The sequence below is a fragment of the Protopterus annectens genome, chromosome 1.part1, assembly GCF_019279795.1.
Source record: "Protopterus annectens isolate FY-2018-M chromosome 1.part1, PAN1.0, whole genome shotgun sequence".
In the NCBI taxonomy this organism is placed as follows: Eukaryota; Metazoa; Chordata; order Ceratodontiformes; family Protopteridae; genus Protopterus; species Protopterus annectens.
In genome coordinates, this window is record NC_056726.1 from 349,180,240 (window position 1) to 349,204,425 (window position 24,186).

Consider the following 24,186-nt stretch of genomic DNA (forward strand, 5'->3'; position numbering starts at 1 on the left):
TAGCAAGTTCACCAACTTTAATTGAATGTGGTATAAAAAAATCCATGACCAGATTAGAATTGTTCCATAGAGTTGCCACCTGTCCCTCTTTGAGCAGTTGTGTGCTGTAGAAAAACTGAAAAATGGCAAATGTCCTGAGATTTCTGGAACAAAATATATCATTTTCTTTAATAGTTCTGTAAAACAGTTATTTTGCATCTGAAACACATAAATATTATATGAAATAGCATAAGCAACTGAAATGCTACAATGATAAGCTTTTATTTTGGCAAAAGAGATGAAGTCTTGTCTTGTGCACTGGCCACGGTGTAATTTGTCCTGCAAAATCTCATGTTTCTACAAAAAAGTCCCACTTTGGGCATTTGATAAGGTGGCAAACCTATAGGTCCATGATAATTTTATAGCGTTTCATTGTGCTAGAAAGCTGGTTATGCCTTTCTTTTCCTCTAGGAATATATATTAACGCAGACGTAGTGGTGCGCGGTAATATCAAATTGATTTAGTTACACTAAAATACATCGTATTCCTGTTGACATAACCTTTCATCATATAACTGCCTTCCACATCGAACAGTTTTGTTTCTTGACGCCCATGTTTGTAACAAAGTTTCTATTTGTTAGATGGTGTCCCACGTGACTAGCACAATAAAAAATGATAAACGCCTCCCTACAGCTTGTAAAGGTGGTCAGATGTTAAGTTTAGTGTTTAGAGGACGTTTATGTAGGAAGGCGGTTTGTGGACGTTTAGCTTTCGGTTTCAGCAGGATGTCTGGAAGTAGCTGCCTCCCTGGTACCGTGTTAGGTACCATGGAGCTGGGCCGACGAGCAGATCCAACTGTCAGTGCTCAGATGGTAGACGTTTTCTTGCAGCGCGGTCGCAGTGAGTTGGATACTGCATATATGTATTCCGAAGGCCAGTCTGAAACTATCCTGGGGAATTTAGGACTAAGTAGCAGAAAAGGTAAGGTTTTCATTGATGACACCCGCACTTTGAAATGAAGTCATACATTAGTAGGTTGAAATTGGAGGAGGCGCTGCGTCAGCTAAACATCTGAATCCATGGCCATTCCAGGAGCACTACAATCCCTACCTCGTGTGTCGTGTTTACTAGTAAACAGAACACTGCCTCGGGGAGTAAATGCTGCATGCACCAACGGTCAGATATTCCAGGAGCACTACAATCCCTACCTCGTGTTGCGTGTTTACTAGTAAACAGAACACTGCCTCGGGGAGTAAGTGCTGCATGCACCAACGGTCATATTCCAGGAGCACTACAAACCCTACCTCGTGTGTCGTGTTTACTAGTAAACAGAACACTGCCTCGGGGAGAAGTGCTGCACGCACCAACGGTCAGATATTCCAGGAGCACTACAAACCCTACCTCGTGTGCCGTGTTTACTAGTAAACAGAACACTGCCTCGGGGAGTAAGTGCTGCACGCACCAACGGTCAGATATTCCAGGAGCACTACAATCCCTACCTCTTGTGCCGTGTTTACTAGTAAACAGAACACTGCCTCGGGGAGTAAGTGCTGCACGCACCAACGGTCATATTCCAGGAGCACTACAATCCCTACCTCGTGTGCCGTGTTTACTAGTAAACAGAACACTGCCTCGGGGAGTAAGTGCTGCACGCACCAACGGTCATATTCCAGGAGCACTACAATCCCTACCTCGTGTTGCGTGTTTACTAGTAAACAGAACACTGCCTCGGGGAGTAAGTGCCCCCAACGGTCATATTCCAGGAGCACTACAAACAGGGTTGCCAGATTTCCAGCACCCCAGGTAGGGACAAGTGAAGACCAAAAAAAAAAAAAAGGTCTTCGGCAACTGAAGACCAAAAAAAAGGTCACAGAGTTCCACATTAAAGACCTGCGCTCACTCAGTAGCTCTGGCTGCAAAAGTCTCCGAACTGCGGGAGTCACCAATCAAAGAAACGGGCGGAGAAGTTCCCTCTGTGTGACGCCAGAGGCTACCCTCATGCCACGTGGGTTTGCACAGCTGAAGTGGCCGGCATGGGCTACCGCCATGCAAACTTCTTAAATCCATTTTAGAGCTGTTATTGCAAGTTACTCTACCTATCGCAAAGGACATCTGTTTTTATTCTTATGTTCACGGTCGTTTTACCAAAAGTATACGGTTCAAACTGATACGAGTCTGTATGAAAATATGCATTACGTTTCTATGATTAAATGCCGGCAAACAAATGTAAGAGCATCTGAAGAGCCTCTCTAGGCTATTTCAGACTATGGCAACGTTGTTTTGAGCTGAAATTATATGCATGCACCATATTTACCTGATGAGATAATATTATTAGGAATAGTGCAATATTGATTAGCTTCTACGTAGCACTCTGCAGGGATTTTGTTTGCCAAAGTACTTAGTGAATGAAGGATTACAGCTGTTTCGATTAATAACAATTCATTCACTAACTCAGTCTTGGCTAGACGCCTGACAAAACATCCTGCTGGGAAGTTTGCCTTTATTGCTATGTGCTCTCTCCACAGGTTTGGGTGAAACCTTCTCCTCAGGACTGGTGTGTGTGTGTTTTCCTTTTCCTGATACATCCCCATTTGCCCTTGCTGTTACTAATGCCAGCTGGTCCTACTCACCCGGAAGTAGACAAATATTTTACTATGTCGTATACTCCGGATATTTTCTACCACATTACATTCAGATTAACTATGGCAAAAGTAATTTCCTAACTATATAGAATATTTGTACTCAACTTTATAATGCATGAATAATACACCTGGTCACATCTAATCACTCTATCAAAGCTAGAAGTTATGCACTTCACAGAGTAAAGTCCCAGCTGCTTATGCTTGTAGATACATTTCGCATTCTCTTACTTTACACCAATGAGTTCTGAATCTTTAGCAGTTTACCTTTATACAACAACAACAACATCGCCATTGGCACATTGCTCTCAAACATACATCTTTGCTGAAGAATTCTGGTCAATATTTTAAATAACGAGGAGACAAAGGTATAAAAATCAGGCAGATTTTAATTACTGCCTTTATAAAACTAGAAAGTTGATAGACTAGCAGGCTTTGCAATACCATGCATATTATAAAAGATATGAAGTCTGAAACTTGAATTACTGTCATTATTTAGAGACATTAATCCTCACGGATTTCCCAGAAAACATCAAATGTTATGAGGAACAAACCAAATAATATGAGGCAAAAATATGGACATTGTGCGAAATTCTAGGAGAATCTAGTCTCACTGTCTTCCCTGAAGAACCAGGGAAAAGCAAAAAATAACACTACAAATAAAAATAAATAAAGAACTTGTTGCTGTAATTAACTTAGGAAGTTACTACAACAAAAGACTTTGCATCAGCTGCCGTTTCTAAAGTATAAGACGTATGACTGACTACAAAGTGAATTTTAATGGGGGGGGTTCAAGGCAACATCAGAGCTAGTTGAAATGTAGTCCTTGGCACCTAAACCTAACAAGGAAGGAGAAAAGATACGCGATTCCATGCTCAAGCAGAGTCAAGCAGCTCCCAGATTTGCACTGAACTTTGCAATAATTCTGAAACCTTTCAGTTCTGTACACATGCTGCATACGAATTATTCCTCAGTGAACTTGTAAGCCCGTGAGTGTGTGTGTGTTCTTCTGGGGTGCATTAAAATCACTTTTTCGTAGATATGCTAGAGATAACCGTATAAACTCAATGTTTGCCTTTTTTTGCGCCTGTGTACATTTGGTTCTCCAGACACAAGTTCTGTATTTTAAAAAAACGATAATTTGTGGCTCTCAGACAAAACACACTTGAAGAATATTCTTTAAAATGCATTTGCCATGCAGCAAGCTAGCAGCTTAACTCAATCATTAAAACAGAACTTCTACTAGTACTGCACTAAACACGGAGCTCCTCGTGTTTAATGCATTGCAGTTCCGCATTCAACACAAGTAGCTCCGTGTTTAGCGATTTCTGATTGTCCCGTATACCGGCATATGGGCCAATCAAAAAAACAAGCTTCTCGTGTTTAATGCAGAACACAAACTCCGTGTTTAGCAATTTTTGATTGGCCCGTATGCCAGGTATACGGGACAATCAAAAAAACAAACAAAGCGGAGGCTGGCCGGGATTTAAACCGGCAGGGCGGGACTCGGGATCAGGCTGCTGATCTCGGGACAGTCCTGCCCAAATAGGGACGTCTGGCAACCCTGACTACAAACCCTACCTCGTGTGCCGTGTTTACTAGTAAACAGAACACTGCCTCTGGGAGTAAGTGCTGCATGCACCAACGGTCATATTCCAGGAGCACTACAAACCCTACCTCGTGTGCCGTGTTTACTAGTAAACAGAACACTGCCTCGGGGAGTAAGTGCTGCACGCACCAACGGTCATATTCCAGGAGCACTACAAACCCTACCTCGTGTGCCGTGTTTACTAGTAAACAGAACACTGCCTCTGGGAGTAAGTGCTGCATGCACCAACGGTCAGATATTCCAGGGGCACTACAAACCCTACCTCGTGTGTCGTGTTCACTAGTAAACAGAACACTGCCTCGGGGAGTGTAGACTATATCTTAGTATGTATATATACTCCCACACTCCCCCAATGAGCAGATTGCTTGCACAGGTGTATGACATGTTTTCGACTGCGCCATTATTTGATAATTTAGTTTAGAGTAATTGTATGTACATAACTGCAGCCTATTACCCTTCACAGATGCGCAGTATCAAGGACCTACCAACACCCGGTGATGGGTACGAATATTATGAAATGGCTTCACCGGCCTTTTGAATATTGTTCAGGTATTCGGTCTGTCAGTACAGGCTAACTTTGGGGGAGTTGAACTTAATTCTAACATGGATAGTAATCTAGCCTTTGACCATCACGTGTCCACAGTAGTGAGGAAATCTTTCTGTGTTGTGCAACTTGTAAACAATTGTATGGCGTCCAAGGAAGTTATTGTTCCACTGTATTTGGCATTCATCAGACCTATCATTGAGTACAGTGCCCCCTTTGACATGTACCTAACCAGGCGTATTCAACAACTGGAATGTCCACAGAGGTTCCTGACTAAAAGAATACAGGACTAAGTAAAATGTCCTTTGCAGATCACCTCAAGGCCCTAGCCCTGTGTTCTGTCTGCTAGAGGCTTTTGAAGGGAGATCTATGCCTGGTATAGAGGGCATTGTCAGACGTCACTCTGATGGACCTCCTGGATATCCACAAAACAAACGGCACCATAATTACCCATCCTAAAGACAGACTTTTTCTGTGATACAAATAGGTCGTGCTGGAGAGATGGGTATGTATCCCAGAGACTACCCTGTCTGTGGAACAGGCTCCCCATCCATTTTAAGTAGAGTTCCTCCCTAACCCAATTCAAGTGCAACTTGGACAACTGGGTGGGAAACCAGAAATGCATCCCTGGTTTGGCATCTGTGTCTCTAATGGATACAGGCAACCTGTAAATGGTTCATCTCCCAGGCCCATGCTTACATTTATCAAGGGTATCAGAAGTTGTCAGAAATTTGGGATGTGTGGCTAGGCTTAAAAAGGCCCTTGTGGTCATTAGCCTAGTAAACCTCTATGAACAACTAAGTGGACTAAAAATTAATGTTTGACTTGGAACAACAGGCAGAGATCTTGAATCAATTTGGCTTTGTCCATGATTCTTCTGTTAAGATGTTGATTACTATGCTTTATTAGCTTTGAACTGAAGGAGTTTAAAAGTCCATAGAACTGGGGAGAATAAAGAAAAATAGAACAGGCTTTGCTTTAGAACAGTACCCCCCCATGCACAGTAGCAAGGCCTGTCCAACACCCAGCACCAGATGACCTTTTTCTAAATTGAATAAAAAAGTTAATGGTTTTTTTCGTCTGCATGAACATTTCGACAGATTTTAAATACTGCTGTCTAAACTTAGAAAGTTGCTACAATAACGGGTGATACATTAGCATATATTTTCTGGATGATTAAAGCCTGAAAGTCAAATGGCTTATTTAGTGACCTCAGTCATCAGTGGTTTGCCAGAAAACCATATTTTTGGTCCAGCCCTCAAATTTTATAAAAGAAAGAAAAATCTGGAAATAGTGTGAAAATTACTAGCTAAACTCTGGAATAATCTCCCTACCACCCTTTAAAATACTCAGAGCCACTCTAACTTCAAAACTCTTCTCCAATTTCACCCCCTTTCAAAGTGGGAATGTTCCTGTACCCCTACCACATAAACTCTCTAACACTGTCTCCCATGCACTGTATACCTCAACCATCTTCTATCGCTGTGCTGTCTTACCCTTTGCCTCTACTTCTCCTAACCTGTACCTCATAACTTCCGCCCAACCCATTCCCTTTCTCCACTATATACAACCTTTGACCTCTATCATCTCACCTTCTTCTGTTTGTCCTCTCCTCATATTTCTAACTTAAAAAAAAAAAAAATTTTGGGTGTGTACATAAATGTTTTATTTAAATGTGGTTTTCATCTGAAATGGCTGTACTTTTAATATGTTTAGACTACATGAATCTCACTTTTGTAAATCGTTACCTAGGATTAGAAGTATTATGACTTTTTTTTTTTTTTTTTTTACGAATTGTATATTATCACTTTATTTTTCATTGTTCTACATTATTTCTTTTTGTATAACTGTTGTAAAATTGTGCATCTTCTGTGCAGCTTTTATCCCTGGGCCTCCACTGAAAACGGGCTCTTCTAGGCCCAGTGGACTATCCCAGTCGTCAAACTGAAAGAAAGAGAGTTGACAGGTATGTAGGTGACTGATAACTTTGTGCTGATGTCTTTGTCCGATTTTAATTTTCAGTGCTTCAACCTCTTACACAACCTAAAAAGAGGGGGTGGGGGTAAATGACCAACAGTTTAGATTTTAAAAACTGCACTTATAAACTTGGGTTCTAGAATAACTTGATTTGTGCTAGCATGCTTTCTGAAGGATGTGAAGCCTGAAACGTAAATCAGTCATGTTATGAATGATGTCACTGGGCAAATGTGCATGTCATTGTCTCATTTGCATATGATATCAAAGCTGTTTGTCGTGTCAGTCGCACAGACCACACTCACTTCTGTGTGGTCGACCATGAGGGCTAGTAGGATGCGATTATGCCTTTTGTCTGTGGAGATCAGTGTGGGATGTGAGTAGAATTCATAGTACCTAGAGGAAGCCCACGTAGGACCCCACAGAATGTGCCCATTGGGAAATTTGTCTCAACATCTGTACTCAAAGATCGGGGATAAAGGTCTAAAAGCGGCAGATTAAAATATTGCTGTCCCGTGCTTAAAACGTTCCATTTTTGCCATAATGGTTAGATAGACTGTTCTACAGACCTGTCTATAAATAGATGCCTAGGTAGGTACTAGGCTAATGGCACTAGGGCCTATATAAGCTTAGCCAAAAAGTACCCTGGCACCTGTCTATAAATAATGGCACTAGGGCCTATATAAGCTTAGCCAAAAAGTACCCTGGCACCTGTCTATAAATAGATTCATAGGTAGGTACTAGGCTAATGGCACTAGGGCCTATATAAGCTTAGCCAAAAAGTACCCTGGCTTTTGCTGCCCAAGAAAATTATTTTCCTGTGCCACTGTCGAGCAGAGCCACAGAAGTGATCCCCCGGGGTGAATTTCCTATCTCCCATCCAATCATCAAGGTTTTTCTTAAAGAATGCTAATGAGGAGCTTTGTTTGGAACAAACTACCTATCTATATCAAAAGTATGAGAAGTCTCTGGGACAGGAATCTATCCCTCCAGCATGTTCTGTTTATTGTGGTGACAAGGTATAGGTCCCTAGAGTGTAGCTCAGAGGGATTGGGATTTCTTTAAGTGGAGTATTTCTTACTAGTTCTCAGCTTGCTAATAAAACTGACTGTTTTAGCCTTTTGTCGTCATCCCCCCCCTGTGCTAGTACAGTAATCCTAACTGTCAAATAGACAGTATACGTTTAATTCGCATCCCTGTGACTAAATTAACCATCAAGCAGCCCTCTCAGTGCTTTCTGCCTTAGTTTGTATTACTTGGAGGCCCACCTGTTTATTTGCATCTCTATACATTCCCCATCATTGCTAATGTATCTCCCTACTCTAATCTGTGCACAAACTGGTTACTAATCAGCAAGTCAATGTGAAGACACACTCCCAACCTTAAACTTAGCTGTCTCTTCTCTCCTTCACTTTGCAGGTAGTTTTGAATTATTATTTGCCCCCTCTGAGGCCTTCACCGATTTCCACTGATTGCCTCTCTGGTTTCTTTGCATTCCACCTGGTTTACACCCCTTGTGCTATCTCCCTCCCCCAACACAAAGTCTGTATTAGAATCCTGCTGAGCATGGAGCCATCTTTAAATTTCTAGTCTCCCACCAGGACACAAGTGCTCCTCAGCAATTACATTCTGCTTGCCGGTAAGCCATTAGACCTCAGGAATTTGTTTTATAAGTGTTCAGATTTGTAAAGTAATACTTTTACTTTTTCTTTTGTCTTGGTTGGCTCTGCCCCTCTCAGTTCACCCTCGCTAACGCTCGGCTCTCTCCGATTCCCTGCCTTACTCCTATTCCCTCCTGCCCCCACTACCTCTAAATTTATAGTAATCACAGCCATACCCACAGCTCACCCTCACATCACCTCCACCAATCGCAGCTCTTCAAGTCATATCACATTGTACCACACCAACTTGCTCCACACACAATACTCCCAATCACTCTCATTCCCGCTAAGCATTTTTTACATCATCCACACTACTTCCCCATCCACATATAGTGCAACCCTAGAATTCCTATTCAGACCCCCCCACCTAGAAACAACTTAAACTTTATAACCATGACTATCATGCAACTAAGTCTAGTCTGTCTTCTCATAATTCTTTATAATTCTTTACAACTCCACAAGTTATCACTCTAGCAATATCCCTAAACTTAATAGCACAACACTGCATTATGCACTCTCGTATACAGACACCACAAATTATAATATCTGCCCACAGTTATTCAAGAGCTACATAACGGACCAATTCACGACTAAACACATATGCTGTCATTTCTACTCCAAAAACACAATACTTTCTCTCACTCCTCTCCAGACTCAACATCTGTATAACCATTTTAACTCCAGGCTCACCATAAGTGGGGATATCCACCCTAACCCAGGCCCAAATCCATCCTGTCCAACTCAAAACTGCTCCAACACAAATGTCAGAACATAACATCCCCACTTTCTTCATCCATGGGCAAATCAACAACAGCAAAACCAACCATCTTTTAATGCTAAATATTAATATTAGAAGTATCAAAAATAAAATACCTGAATTCCAGGCCACAATAGCACACTACTCCCCAGACATAGTTGCTTTAACAGAAACCTGGCTAAATAAAAAACATGGCTAACACAAGATCTGAAGTAGGATGTTCATTTGTCAGCAACCTGTGGGTTACGGATCCGATATAAGATCCGAGCCGGCAACTTGTTTCAAGCTAATGGATCCGAGCTCCTACCTTCACCCATAATCCCCTGCTAACCCTCCATGATCTCAGATCTAGTTTGCCGCACTTGTGGATGGCTGGATCCTTCTGAGCTCGTCAGATAAGTGACAAAAAGTTTACTTTTTCAAAGTACTTGTCAAATTTCTTCTTTAGTTAAAATTAATCATTTTTCAAGTGTAAGTGTTATCCTCCTTTTTTTTATCTTAATTAGTTACCCTCCCTTTGCTGGTCATTAGTGTGTGTGAGTGTGTGTTGCGTTTCTTTTGGGGCCTGTGTGTGTAGTTTTCTTTTTTTTAAAAAAAATTGTCTGAGGCCCCAAAAGCCATATTTTCCAAATGTACAGAGTGTGGCCATAAGCTCTCCCCGGCTGATGGCCACACTCGGTGCGTTCGGTGCCTTGGGGTTGAACACCTCACCCCGGGCTGTACCATCTGTGCAGCGTTCAACCCCAGGGCACTGAAAGAGCGGAGGTCGCAGCTGGTCCTGGTGGGACTTACCCCCCGGACTCAGCTTCGGCCTCCGCTACCTCTGCTGCTCCCGTGGCTCCACCACAGCCTGTGGTTGCTGCCACTCCTGCCCCTCTGCCTCCGTCCGGGACTCAAACTCCCACTAAAGTGTCGGAGGACAGGGAGGCCAGGAGGGAGAAACGGAGGGAGAAGCACCACAAGAGGCGGGCCGAGACTTCCGTTTCGGCCCCACCAGCTAAGTGGGCTTCTCCCTCCACTGCTTCTAGGTCTCCTCCTCCTCTGCTCCGATCCCCTTGTTTCTCCCCGGGGCCCGAGGAGGAGGAGACCCGATCTCCATCGGTCATCGAGGTGGCATTCCAGGCCTGCCTCGGTGGCCTCCTCGATCTACTTTCAGTTTATTCGATGCAGACTTGGACCGGATGATGCGAAGGTTCATCCAGGCCCAGCTGCAGGTGGGAGTGCTCTTGCCTCCCCCCCCCCCCCCAGGGGGGGGAGCTCGACACCCTTTTTCCACCCAGTTGCTCCTTCTCCGACCTGCTACCCGGGTTCGGAGCCGAGCAGCGTTTTGGAGCCGGGGGTGGGTCGGCACCGGTACTTGGTACTTCAGATCCGACCTCTCGGAGCCGTGATCCGAGCTTTGGATCCAGGGGATTCAGTGTGCCTTCGGCTCCATCCAGGTCGGAGCCCACTGGTCCCTCGGATCAGACTGTCTCGGCGCCGGCTCCGATCCCTTCATCGGATCCAAGTGGGAGCCGACTTTCGGATCCATTAGAGAGTGGCTCTCCCTCTGCCTTCGATGTTGTGGAGAGGGCTCTGTTGAGAGCATCTGGACCCCTGGTCCTTGCATCGGCTCCTCCCTGCACTCCCTCTCTGCTGGGCCAGGCTTCCATCACCCGGCCAAAGGGACAGCCTGATTCGATGTCACAGATGGTTCCATTGGAACAAGATGTTGCTGGCGAGGCCTCCTCGGACAGTCCTCCCGAGGAAGTTCCCCGTAAGCATAAGTGCAAAAGGAGGCATGTGGACTCCTCTGAGTCCTTAACCGAGGACACGGACTTGGAGGAAGGGGAAGGCTCCCCAAGATCGTCCCCTGAGGAGGTCTCCTTTGGAGACATCATGGAGATGCTGAGAATCAGAGGTGGGTGGTCTGCCCTAAGTCTTCCTCTGACGAGTCCGTGGCCCGTCTACCTCTTGGGTGTCCCCTCCGGCCGACCCCCTAGTGGACCTCTACCACCAGGGCGTGGAAAGATCCGGACACCGTGGAGCCAATACCGAAACGCACTGATAGGATTCTTAGCCCCCCCTCAGACTGATCACATTGGAGTAAGGGGCCCCTCATAGATGCCATGTTGACGGCGGCAGCCACAAAGAGGGAATTGGCTCAGGCGAGCCCCTCAGTCCATCCACCGAGCAAAGAGTCCCGTTTGATGGACCGCTTAGGGAAGCAAGTCTTTAGTTCAGCGACCTTCTCTGTAAGGTCTTTGAACTATATGGCACATGTTATCAGGATGCAGCAGGATCTTATCAAAGAATACACTGCATCCCCCCTTGAGTCCATGTCGGTGGATGACAAACAATTTTACTCCACCCGAATGGCCACTCTGAGATCGATTTCAAACACCTGTATGCGGCTATTGTCACACGTCACAAAGGGAGCCGCTAGGGCTAGCGGAGCAGGCCTAGTCATGAGACGTCAGGCCTGGCTCCATCATTGCGATTTTAAGGAGCCCTTTAAAGCATCCTTCGCGAACGCCCCTTTCAATGGTTCTGCCCTATTTGGCAAAACAGTTCGCGAGACACTTGTCTAGAGCGAGAAGGACGGGAAGACATTGTCTGCCATCACAGTCCGCTTCTCTGCTCCCCAGCGGTCCTTTTTGAGGAACCAAAAGGGTCCAAAGAAGATGTGGTTCCGAAAATCACAACATTCCCAACCAGCTCCGGACAACCAGTCCTACCGTGGCAGAGGTGGACAGGGGCAGAGGGGCTCCGAGAAACTTTGGGTCCAGAGAACCTTTCTCTGAGTGGCCCGTGCAGCAGCCCTGAGGGGTTGCCCGGCTGCTCCACTCTGGAGGCAGTCTGGGGGGGCACTTCTCGAAACACCTAGCGGCATGGGAGTCCATCACAACAGACCGCTGGGTGCTTCACATTATATCCAGAGGGTACAAAATACTCCATGTCCCCAAATCCAAGAACCTCCCCAATGTACCACCCGATCAGAGGGAGGCCGCAGCTGCAGAAATTCAGCAGCTGCTAAGAAAGAGCCATCCAGCCCATCCCCCAAGACCAGCTCGGATTAGGGTTCTTCTCCAGGTTCTTTTTGGTGCCAAAAAAGACGGGGGACTTGAGACTGATCCTAGACCTTTCCCGCTTGAACCTGTCCGTAACCAAGGAAAAATTCCAGATGGTCACTCTTCAATCTATTCTCCCCCATTTGAGGGAGAACGATTGGATGTGCTCCATAGACCTCAAGGATGCGTACTACCACATTTTAATGGACAAACGATCCAGGAGGTTCCTTCGCTTCCGGCTGGGGGCCAGTCACTACCAGTTCAGGGTCCTTCCCTTTGGCCTCACCACAGCCCCCAGGGTGTTCACCAAGGTATTAGCAGTGATTGCGGCCCACCTGAGACTCCAGGGAATACAGGTCTTCCCATACCTGGATGACTGGCTCTTGACCGCACCAACAAGGCATCTACTTTGCTCAGCCAGAGACTTCTTTCTCCGTCTAGCCCCACAGTTAGGCATTACTATCAACGCTGGCAAATCTCTTCTGGCCCCAACGCAGGTCATAGAATTCATAGGTGCCAGAATAGACACCAGAGATTTGTGAGCCTTCCTAACTTCCGAGAGAATCCGGAACTTACAACTTCATGTGCGGGCTATCCTCCATTCAGAGGCTTCACCAGCGGAATTGGTCCTGAGGGCACTAGGCTCCATGGCGGCAGCAATTGTGCTTCTTCCATGCGCCCGTTTGAATATGCGGGTACTGCAATGGACTCTGCTAGTGCAATGGTCCTTTCTGTCCCTTCCTCTCCACCATCCCATTGCTATCAGCAAGGCTTGTAGGAGGGAGCTACTATGGTGGCTCCAAGCCTCGAACTTCCATATGGGCCGTCCCTTCTGCACCTCTCGCCACGGTGACCACGGACGCTTCCCGCCTCGGGTGGGGCATTATTCAGGCAGGACAGTCCAAGGCACGTGGAGTGATAGAGACCTCCCTGCATATCAACATTCTGGAAATGAGAGCGGTGCTGTTGGCGTTGCAAGCACTTCAGGGCCTCCTCCCCACAGGAACGATTGCAATTCAGTCGGACAACATGTCGGTGGTCTGGTACATCAACAAATAGGGGGGAACCAGATCTTACCCTCTATGCCGTGAAGCCATGAGAGTATGGGAATGGGCGATCTCCAACTGCTTTCTGATTGGAACGCACATTCCGGGGAGGACCAGCATCCTAGCGGACAAGCTCAGCCGCACCCTTCTTACCCCGTACGAGTGGTCTCTCAATCCGCTAGTAGTTAAGCAGATATTTGCAACATGGGGGCAACCCTGCTGCTTTCTTTATGCATTTCCATCAAACACCAAATGTGACAATTTCTTCACCCTAATCCCCCCTCCAGGGGAAACTCCAAGAGACGCTCTGGTGCATGCATGGCCACCCGGTCTACTCTATGCCTATCCTCCTCTACCACTAATGATACAACTCTTACAGAAAGCCTCGCGGTTGGGGAGCAAGATGATCCTCATTGCCCCATTCTGGCCTCGGCAAATTTGGTTCCCTTACCTGTGGTCTCACCTTGTGAATCACCCTTGGATTCTAGATCCCACTCCGGATCTTATCTCCCATCCGTCGAACTTACCAACTCCAAACCTGGACAATCTGAAACTGACAGCTTGGTTGCTCCAGTTCCACTCCTAGTTAGGACTCCCGGTATCTCTTCACCAGTCAAAGCCATCCTCGTGGCAGCGCATAAGCCCTCCACCAGGAAAGTGTACCACAGTAAATGGAAACGTTTTTCCATCTGGGCGGAGCGTCACGATCTAGATCCCTTTACGGCTCCACTTCCATCCATATTAGACTTCTTAACTGAACTCTTTCAGGAAGGCACTAGTTGTTCAACTGTCAAAGTGCAATTGGCAGCCATATCACATTACCATGTGGGACATGATACAGGGCCCTTGATGTCGGCCAAGTTGTGTAAAACCTTTCTCAAGGGCACCTTTTTACTTAGACCCCCTGTAAAGGAAGCCGTGCCCCCCTGGGATCTTACATTAGTTCTTCAAGCCTTGACTGCTCCACCCTTTGAACCCGCTGCTTCAGTAGATCTCAAATTCTTGTCATGGAAAACAGCTTTCCTTGTAGCCATCACTTCAGCGAAAAGAGTGTCGGAGCTTCAAGCTCTCTCTGTGAAGCCTCCTTACCTGATCTTTCACCCAGATAGTGTACCTCAGGATCAGTCCTTCCTTTCTTCCCAAGATAGCATCAGAAACCAGCATAAATCAATCCATAAATTTACCGGTTTTCTTCCCTAAATATCAGAATAAGGGGAGAGTACAAGCTGCACTCAGATGTTCATAGGCAGCTTCGCTTTTATACTCGTAGGACAGCTGGCCATAGACAATCCAACCAGCTGTTCGTTTCCTTTGCCAAATTTAACTTGGGGAAAGCTATCTCTAAAGTATCCTTATCTCGCTGGATTTCCCAATGTATCCTACTGGCATGTCAAGCCTCTGGTAGACCTGCACCAGAAGGAGTTTGTGCTCATTCCACCCGCTCCATTTCTACCTCTGCGGCCTTCAAGTCTAGAGTCCCATTGGATGATATTTGTTCTGCAGCCACTTGGGCTTAATCTCATACCTTTATTAACCACTACAAGCTAGACGTGCTTTCTAGAGGGAGAGCATCCTTTGGCTCTGCGGTGCTTCGTAATATCCTTCCATGATGGCCACCCAAGGTGCAGGTAGCTGGGGACTCTGTCCCACAGGTTGCTGACAAATGAACATCCTACTTCAGATTTAGAAGTTATGTACTCACCATAATGTTCCATCTGAGTAGGTAGTTCATTTGTCTGCAACCATCCCCCCCTCCTTCCCCCTGACCTTCTTCGGATCTACTAGTTGTTAGATATCCTTTGTTGGATATATATTGAGGGGCAAACTCGATCTGAGGTCATGGAGGGTTAGCAGGGGATTATGGGTGAAGGGAGGAGCTAGGAGCTCGGATCCATTAGCTTGAAACAAGTTGCCGGCTCTGATCCGATATCTGATCCGTAACCCACAGGTTGCAGACAAATGAACTACCTACTCAGATGGAATGTTATGGTGAGTTACATAACTTCTAATTCTCCCTACCGACTACAATATCATTAGACAAGACAGACCACTTTGTAAAGGGGGTGGAACTGCCTTACTGTACAAGTCAAACTTAACTGTCCGTCAATTACCAAACTCCTACCCCTCCCCCAATAATTGGGACATACTTATCTCAACTTCAACTTCACCCTAAAAAGGTCATCACCACAATTGTGATCTATATTCCACCTGGTAATACACCTGCTAGCCTTGAAGACCTCTTATCCTGGTGTTCTTCCACATACTTGCAAGAAACCCTTATTTTGGGGGACTTCAACCTAGATTGGTTCATCTGTATATCAGAACCACCAAGTAATCTAATAAATCTCCATGGCTACCAGCAGCTAGTCCAAATTCCAACTAGATGTGATAAAAAATCTAAAAGGGAATCCATCCTTGACTGGGTCCTAACTAACAACCCCACATTGTACCCTCACACAGGCAGTCTCCCAGACACCTTAAGTGACCACAACATAATATACTTTATACGTAGTAGAACAAGCATATGCAAAACCACTAACTATATATCCACTAGAAACGCACAAAAATTCTTTCCTGAGGTCCTCAACACTTTACTCTGTGACTGGACCCCCCCCCCTTAAAAACCCTCCCGCTTGACCAGGCTGTAGCATATTTCAACAAAACATTTCTACAACACCTAGATACTGTCGCTCCATTGCGCAAACTCAGGGTTAGAACTTCTACAAATCCCTGGCTCAGAAAAGAAAGCAAGCAAATCCTCAAGTCCAGAGACACTGCCTGGCTTTACTATCAAAAAAACAAACACAAAGCCTAACTTAAGTGCCAAGAACTGCGCAACCGTGCAAAAAATGCATTAAGCTGGACGAAAAATCCTACTACACAACATTACAAATTAAATACCAACACAACCCGCAACAATTTTGGAAAAAAGTAAACCTGCTACTAAAATCCACCCAAAAGGCTACTCCCAAACCAACCACCCCTGACACTAAAGTTCCCATCGAAACACAATTCAACTCCCACTTTGTGAACTCAATTCTATCCTTAGTATCACAGGACAGTTCCTTCCTTACTATTCCCCCCAACACAAATAACACTAATACAAGCTTTACCCTCAAAACAGTTTCCACCACTTCAATCAAAAGCATGCTCTCCAAACTAAAAACCTCATCAACAGCAGCCGACCTACTCCCCAGCTTTTTCTTGAAACTCACAGCAGATGCTATTGCTATCCCAGTCTCCACTCTCATAAACAGATCAATTGTTGAAAACTATGTGCCCAAACTCTGGAAAATATCCTATGTTACACCCATACATAAAGATGGGACCTCCACTGAACTTAATAACTACAGACCCATTGCTTTACAACCCCCCCCCCCTAGCCAAAATCCTAGAAAAATGCATCCATACCCAGATGCTAAACTATCTCCTAGACAGCATCATCCTGTCACCTACTCAGCATGGTTTCAGACCTGCCCAGAGTACCACAACAGCCCTTCTCTGCTTCACAGACATGGTAAGCCTTCTCAAATGAAGGCCTAAAAGTGTCGATTTTTTTTTTTTTTGGATATGTCCAAAACATTTGACAGTCTCACACCAAATCCTGCTAAACTAAACCAATATCATCTATCAAATTCCACTCTTACCTGTTTCCAAAGCTACTTAACTGACAGGTACCAAGCTGTGAAATGGGAAAATTCTCTCTCTCCTCAACTGCCCATAACTATAGGAGTCCCACAGGGTTATCCAAGGACCACTAATATTCAGTCTTCACAAATGACCTCCATACCTCCACACAGCATGCATCTATAATTCAGTATGCAGATGACACTACCTTAATCTGTGCTGCACAAAACATTCCCACCCTCCTGCAAACAACTCCACTAGCATTCTCTGACGTTGAAAACTACCTTACCAAAGGCCAACTTATCCTCAATCCAAAGAAAACTCAGCTTATGATTATAACCAGTTCTAACAAAAACCACCAACAGTCAATTCAGTATCTACTCCAATTGCTCCAGTGGCACAGGCTAAGCCATTGGGAATAACCATAGACTCCCACCTAAAATTTGATAGTCCTCTCAACTGTTAAAGTACATGCCAAACTGGGCTCGCTCTACCGTATCAAACATTTCTTACCAACAACACAAGATCAGCCATTGCTCGCTCAACTTCTATCCACCCTACTTTATGCATCTCCCATTCTGACTAATCTCAACAAAACTGAACTAAGCAAAATGGAAGCCTGCTATAACAGAATTGCCCGCTTTTCTGCAAATTACTTATATAGAACTCATCACTGTACTGCTTTGAGACAGCTCCACTGGCTTGAACTGCCTAACCTACAATCAGCTCTGCCTCTGTCATTCTATCTATTACTCTCCAATAAGTGTCCTGCCCTCAAAAACCTAGTACAACATCACTCTGCCAAAAGGCCTCTTAGATCATCAAGCAAACTACTACTAGAAGTCGCCAACAGCTACAATAGCTTTGGAGATGCACTATATAGTAGTTCAGTGGCTAAAAAATGGAACTCTGTCCCTACAAGCATTCAAAACACATCATCCAAAGCCTCCCTTAAAGACCTCATCAGGCAACATCTCAAGGAAAGTTGGCAGTGCCGTGATTGCTCCCCAGGCTAGTGAAAGCGGATAAAACACGTACATACAAAATCTAGAGCACTTGATAATAGCTTTCAATCTTGCAAACACTGGCTAATCTACAATGTATGTACTGTACCTGTGTACTGTTTGTATTCTACCTATGTTCCAGATTTCAGCTGTACACCACAAATCTATTAATTACCTTTAATTTTAAAATGAATAGTTTTTGTTCTCTCCACTGTAACTGTTTGTGCCACATACCACTGTAAAAACATGTCTCCTGTAATTTGTGTGTATACTGATCATGTCTAAATAACTAAATGTTTTTGTAATTTTTCTTTGTGGAGCTTTTCTCCCTGGGCCTCTGCTGAAAAAGGGCCTTTTCGGCTCGGTCAGACACCCCCGGTTAACAAATGTAAAATAAATAAATTAATAAAATGAGGGACCTATTTAGGGGCAGAACCTGGAAATTAAAAAGGTAAAGGCTGGTGCAAGTTGAATCATAACTAAATCGTGCACTATTAAATATCCCAATACTGAAAGTCTCTGTGTCTCTGTGTCTCTGTGTCTCTGTGTCTATAATTAACTGTGTCTAATATACTGCAGGCTATAGACTGCTATTAAGATGTGTTCATTATAGTCTCTCTCTCTGTGTCTCTCTCTCTCTGTCTCCTACTTCCAGTTCCATGCCTAGGTATCACATTTTCAGGAGCACATTCAAAAGCTTGCATCTGAAGTAAACCACCTCCTTTTTGTGCTGCAAAAATCATCTCGTTTGCTTTAATTACAAGCTAGTGTTGCTATTGAGGAAATGTGTCCTGCTTGCACAGCTTTGTGTATTTTATTTGCATTTAGCCGTTTGCGTCTTCATACAAAAATCGACTCTACAGACCTTTTCTAATAAAATCTGCAGCTTCATCTATCTCTCCCCTCACACTGAACTCTACCTTAACTCTATCCAAGACACATTGGCTCCCAGTTTAAGCCATGTCCAATGTATGTCTGTGCTGTCATCTCTTCAGCTTGCTTCAAGATATCCCTTCACTTCCATTGGAACTTCCTAACCTATGACTTCAGAAGTCTGGGCGCACTGTAGATTCTAATCTCTAAATCCAATCTACTAAACCTCATAGCGCTTGACTTTTATTTTGTTTTGTGTTCCTTCAAAACTGACAGTTCCTTCCTCACTATCTCACCAGCCATATTAAGTTCAAGACCTACCCAAACGGTACCTGTTTGAGCAATATGTGCAAGTGCCAGACTGCAGGATTTATCACACTGCACTAGGTTAATTTCCAAGTACATCACCCCAATTGCACCACTATCCTTGGATACCACTGTGTGCATCTTGTAAATATGTACATAGATTCTTTTCCTGACCAGTATCTGGCTAAAACGTTTAACACTGCATCCCATGACAAAAATCCTACCTGGTGTATTGGTCAGGAAGCATCAGTTAATTTCCTTTCCCGTTGCACTATTCATGATCAACTTGCAAGTGATTTTGCAAACAGTTTTTTTTTCTCTCTCTCCTCACTTTTATGGGTGTTTGGTATTAAGCAATGATTTACATACAGCTGTAAAGTATTATGGGTGATCAAAATGGCTTACTACTGTAGAGGAGCTGTTTATGTGGTTATGCCACTGTATCTTAATTTTCAGAATGGAGTGTTCCCTCTGCAAGATCTACTTGGCAACTTGTCTTTATAGGAAGTAGAAAAAAAACTTCTGATACCATTAAACTGGGAATGCAGTAGTTACATTTAATTTAGGTAGTGAAATGTTGCGGGTTCAGTCCGTGACATGGCAGGAATTTTTACATCTGGAAAATTCAGAGGCGATCCTTGCCAGTAAAATGCAAAACCACTCACTCTTTGCATCAAAAATGTATAATTTTAGTATTGTATATGGTAGAAGTTGTCCTACTCCAAAAGGTTACACAAATTTGCTTTAGTACATGACCAATTAAACTTTAAACGTAGAGGCCTAAAGGTGGTGGAATCTGTAGTAACTTGGAATGGAGGTGTACTGGCATGGATATTTTTGGAACCGGTTTCACTGTTGTTTTGATGGATCAGACATTCAGGTATTGCAGAGGTTGTATAGGTGAGATGTTTTGTACTGCGGGGGGGGCTAAATGCCAAGCCATGGTAGTAAACCATGCGCTTCTTGGGGGAGCAGCAGGTGAGAATTTGTCTACTCGTGTGACTTTGAAGTAAAGTAGTGGCATTTATGAGGGGATGCTAAAGTCAGTGGCTTATGGGGATAGATTGTAGTATAGAGAAACCTTTAAGGAAATACTATAGGGAATAAGGTTGTTGGTGGCAATAGCGTCTTTTAGTTTCGTAATTTTAGATTGTCCTGATGCCATTACCTAGGTTCTGGAGATTGTGTGTTTATGCAGGGATTTTTGTGTGCTTTTTTTGTCCAGGCTTAGGGTGACCAATTTTATTGCTGTTTACAGGGGATGGACTGTTTCCTCTTTCACCTGGCAGTGTCCCCTACTTTATAAAGGGTTTTGAGTTTTTAATTTATCTTCTGATTTTTAGGGAAGTATTTTACTTGTTTTTGTTTGTGAAGCAGCAGTTGTGTTGGGGTTATTTTGTATGAAAGGTTGCTGGCTAATTTTTGATGGTTTTTATTGCTGTGATTATTATGGGTAGTATTAATTATTTTTTGCATATTTTGGGTTCAACGGTACTTAATCTGGAAGGGTTCTTGTTTGGATTGAGTACACTAATTGTAACGGCAGTATTCTCTAGTCGATGGTAGGATGTTGATTTGTATATTTTGTGCTGTCTGTTTATTAGGTCTAAAAGAGTGATTACTAGATCTAAAGTTGGCTCTGGTGGGTTCTATAATTGTTAGACCTTTGTCAGTCGGTTACCAAGTTAGGAAACTTGTAAAATGGATTACAGAAAGCCTGTAGTATTAATAAAATGGATAACTATGCTAAGATTTGGGACTTTGCTAGTGATGATGCACACAACACTGTCTGTAAAGGCAAAAATGAAGTATGAGGTAGAAAATGCGTGTGATAAATTTAATGCACTACACATTATTCTGTGGAGGATTGAAAAGGTTTGAAAGAATAGATAAGCCGCATGTAAAATAGATTAAAATAAACTGATATGGATGCATTTGAAGAGGAAGACCAGTGTACTGTAAAAACTGTGGAATGAAGTAAAAACATGAAGGATAGTACACTGAATTTGATACAATGACCACGTGTTAAATGTGAAAATGGTGTAGTAATGATATTTAATGATATTTTTGGAAAGCGGTTACCATGCAGACAAGTTTAAAAAAGTACAGCCAAGTATGTCCTGGACAATTGGATGTCACTCTACCCTCCCAAATTACAAGTGGCTCCAAAGTCTTGAAAGTTCAACAAAGAAATATTTTGTAACTTGAACATGACTTTGGATAGTGGATTGATAAGCTGTGTTGTACAGGACAATTGGAACATTTTAGAGGGTAAGCAGGATGGTTGGCCTCCACTCCCATTTTGTGTATAAAAATCACTACAATTTGAGAGGGTGAAACAAAAAACAGAAAAGGACCATTTTGCATGCAAACCATTTGGCATGCACAAATGTGGCAGTTCTACCATTTGTAGGTAGATATTAGAGGGACCTTTTGTAAAGTTGTCCCATTTGCCAGACAGTATTCCAGTGCCTGGTTATTTTAACTATAAAACCTAAAGGTGTGGTGTACATTGGGTTATGTTCTCATTGTACTGCATTTTATATCGGGATGACCACCTAAGTTCTCTGCCAGGATCAAAGAGGACTATAGCATAAAAAAGGTTGGTAAAAATGCGTTTTTAAAGGCACTTTGAAGTGTCCTAAGTATAAGTTCCTGGTTTCAGTTCTGGAACAGGGAACACTTCATATTAAGGGGTGGGGATTTTTAAGACAGAGTTGGAACAAAAAGAAGCACTGTGACATTAGGCTAAACTCTAACACACTAGGGTTGAAGGATGTAGTAACACACTAGGGTTGAAGTAGTGTGAAGGATGTAGCAACGCACTGGGGTTGAAGGATGTAGCAACGCACTGGGGTTGAAGGATGTAGCAACGCACTGGGGTTGAAGGATGTAGCAACGCACTGGGGTTGAAGGACCGCAGGGTTCACTTGAAGAAATATTTTTTTAACCAAAGTGTATGTCTAATAGTTTGAGTTTGTGATTGTCACTCAATTGTGGGATGAAGTACTTTCTATTGGCTTATAGATATTTTTTAAACTGAGTTTTTTTTTACTGCTGAATGTATTGTTTTCTGATAGTCTAGTGATGAAAGCAGAAAATTGTCTACACTAAAATTTGTGCCTCTTGTTCTCGGTCAAAGTTCCAGATCTTGTGGCTTGTAATGATATGAAATATTAATGTGTGTATTGAATTAAATATTGAAATGTGTGTATTGAAATTTAAGTCCCTGTCTTCTCCACCAAGCCATCCCCACTGCTCCTGTGAAGTAGGTGGTTGTGGGGAGGATCTTTGTGGAGCTAAATGATACAACAGTGCATTAGCTAATGACCTTTGTCAGAGCAGTGACATCAGTAAATATTCATGATGGTTTTAAAGATTTAAGAATGTGTCTAGACAGTTGAGTTTGTTGGAGGGGTGCCAATTTAATGCCACAAGTTTAGAAAATGATTCTTTTGGTGAGTGTACAGGCAGGGTGGGTAGATTTAGAAGGGTTCCTATTTAAGTGAACGCTTAAAGTTGCAAATGCTGTTTCGTTGAATGTGTTTTATGCAAAATGCCAAAAGCACGGAACAGAGATCCCCATGCCTCGGGGGGGGGGGGGTCACTGGGCTGTTTTCGGGACTTTGCCATTTCCTCCACTGTGATGTGATCTTGAGTTGGTATATTTAAGTAGGGGTGTGTGTGTTGGGGAAAAGCCCCCCACTTTATTTTGTCTTTTTTTTTTTCCGCCTCGCAGTAAGACGTTGTCTTGTTCGATTCTCAACTAGAGCGTCTTCTGTGTGGAGAAGTGCGTGAATGGGCGTACCTTGGTTTAAGGTTGTTTGTCAGGGCCGGCAACTCGGCATGTAAAAATCTACTGCCAATCATTAGCGGACTGGAGTTCCACTGTGGCGACCCCAAACCAGGAAAAGCCGAAAGACGCAACAACATTTATTTTTTATATATTTTTTTTTATTAACAGATCAGCGATTTCCCCCCCCCCCCGGGGGAGGGATTGCTGATCAGTGTGTTCAACAATTTGCATTTTCGGACTGTTTGGGTCGATTATGTAGCGTTTGCAAGTGCGTGAATGGGCGTACCTTCGTTGAAGGTTGTTAGTCAGAGCCAGCAACTCAGCATGTAAAAATCTACTGCCAATCATTAGCGGACTGGAGTTCCACTGTGGCAACCCCAAACCGGGGAAAATCCGAAAGAAGCAACAACATTTATTTTTTTATATATATTTTTTTATTAACAGATCAGGGATTGCTGATCTGTGTGTTCAACATTTTGCATTTTCGGACTGTTTGGGTCGATTATGTAGAGTTTGCAATTTCAAGCATTCGCTAATATAATATAGACCCGATTAGAAGATTGGTATCAGAGTTCCTGAAGGTGTGAAGTGCTGCTGCTAACGTTGAAGTTTTTAAAGTAATAGTCATAAGAGCCGATAGCTAGCTCATTTGAAAAGGTGGCTCTTCCTTCTACTTGGATACCTTTTTTAAATGATCAGTCCTTCCTTGCAAGTAATGTCTTACCATAAATCTGACTATATCCTCCTCTTATTTATCAGAACTCCTCTAGAAAATAGTATTAACCATCTCCCTTTTACTTTGGCCCTTATACTCTGACAAATAACCATTTTGAAATCCTTTCTTTGCCAAATTCACATGCTTATTTGTTTCATGCAACATTATTTATACCCTATATCTTGTCCAGATCTACAGTGCTGTCTTATTGAGAAGGCAGTCATTTTGATAAGGTGCAATTAATTTCACATATTCAACATGACTTTTTTTTTCTGAAGGTTTCCAGTTTACATGCACACATTAAAGTTTGTGAGGCTGATCTTGTATGCAGACGTGACTCAACCTATGCCACATTTTCCCAGACTTTTTCAATAAAAGTAGTCAAGGAAACAAACTATGTACATTTTTACTTTTCACCACCCCCCCTTAACTTTCAGCAAACATACAACTATTGACTTGCAGCAAACATACAACTATATACACCTTCCAAAAAGTGAAGTTACTTCTCTTTCTAATTGTGTGTGTGTGTGTGTGTGTGTGTGTGTGTGTGTATGTATGTATGTATGTATGTATGTGTATATATATATATATATATATATATATATA

At 43.5% G+C, this 24,186-nt stretch overlaps 1 protein-coding gene across 1 annotated transcript in view; it reads left to right on the plus strand.

Moving 5' to 3' along the window:
* Positions 1 to 599: 599 nt before the first annotated feature.
* LOC122804974 (aflatoxin B1 aldehyde reductase member 4-like) overlaps positions 600 to 24,186 on the plus strand; it is a 306,195-nt gene continuing 282,608 nt past the window's right edge. Inside the window, exon 1 of the mRNA XM_044075223.1 lies at positions 600 to 960. Coding sequence (XP_043931158.1) covers positions 621 to 960 — 340 coding nt within the window. The 5' untranslated portion in view covers positions 600 to 620. The remainder of the gene's footprint in view (positions 961 to 24,186) is intronic.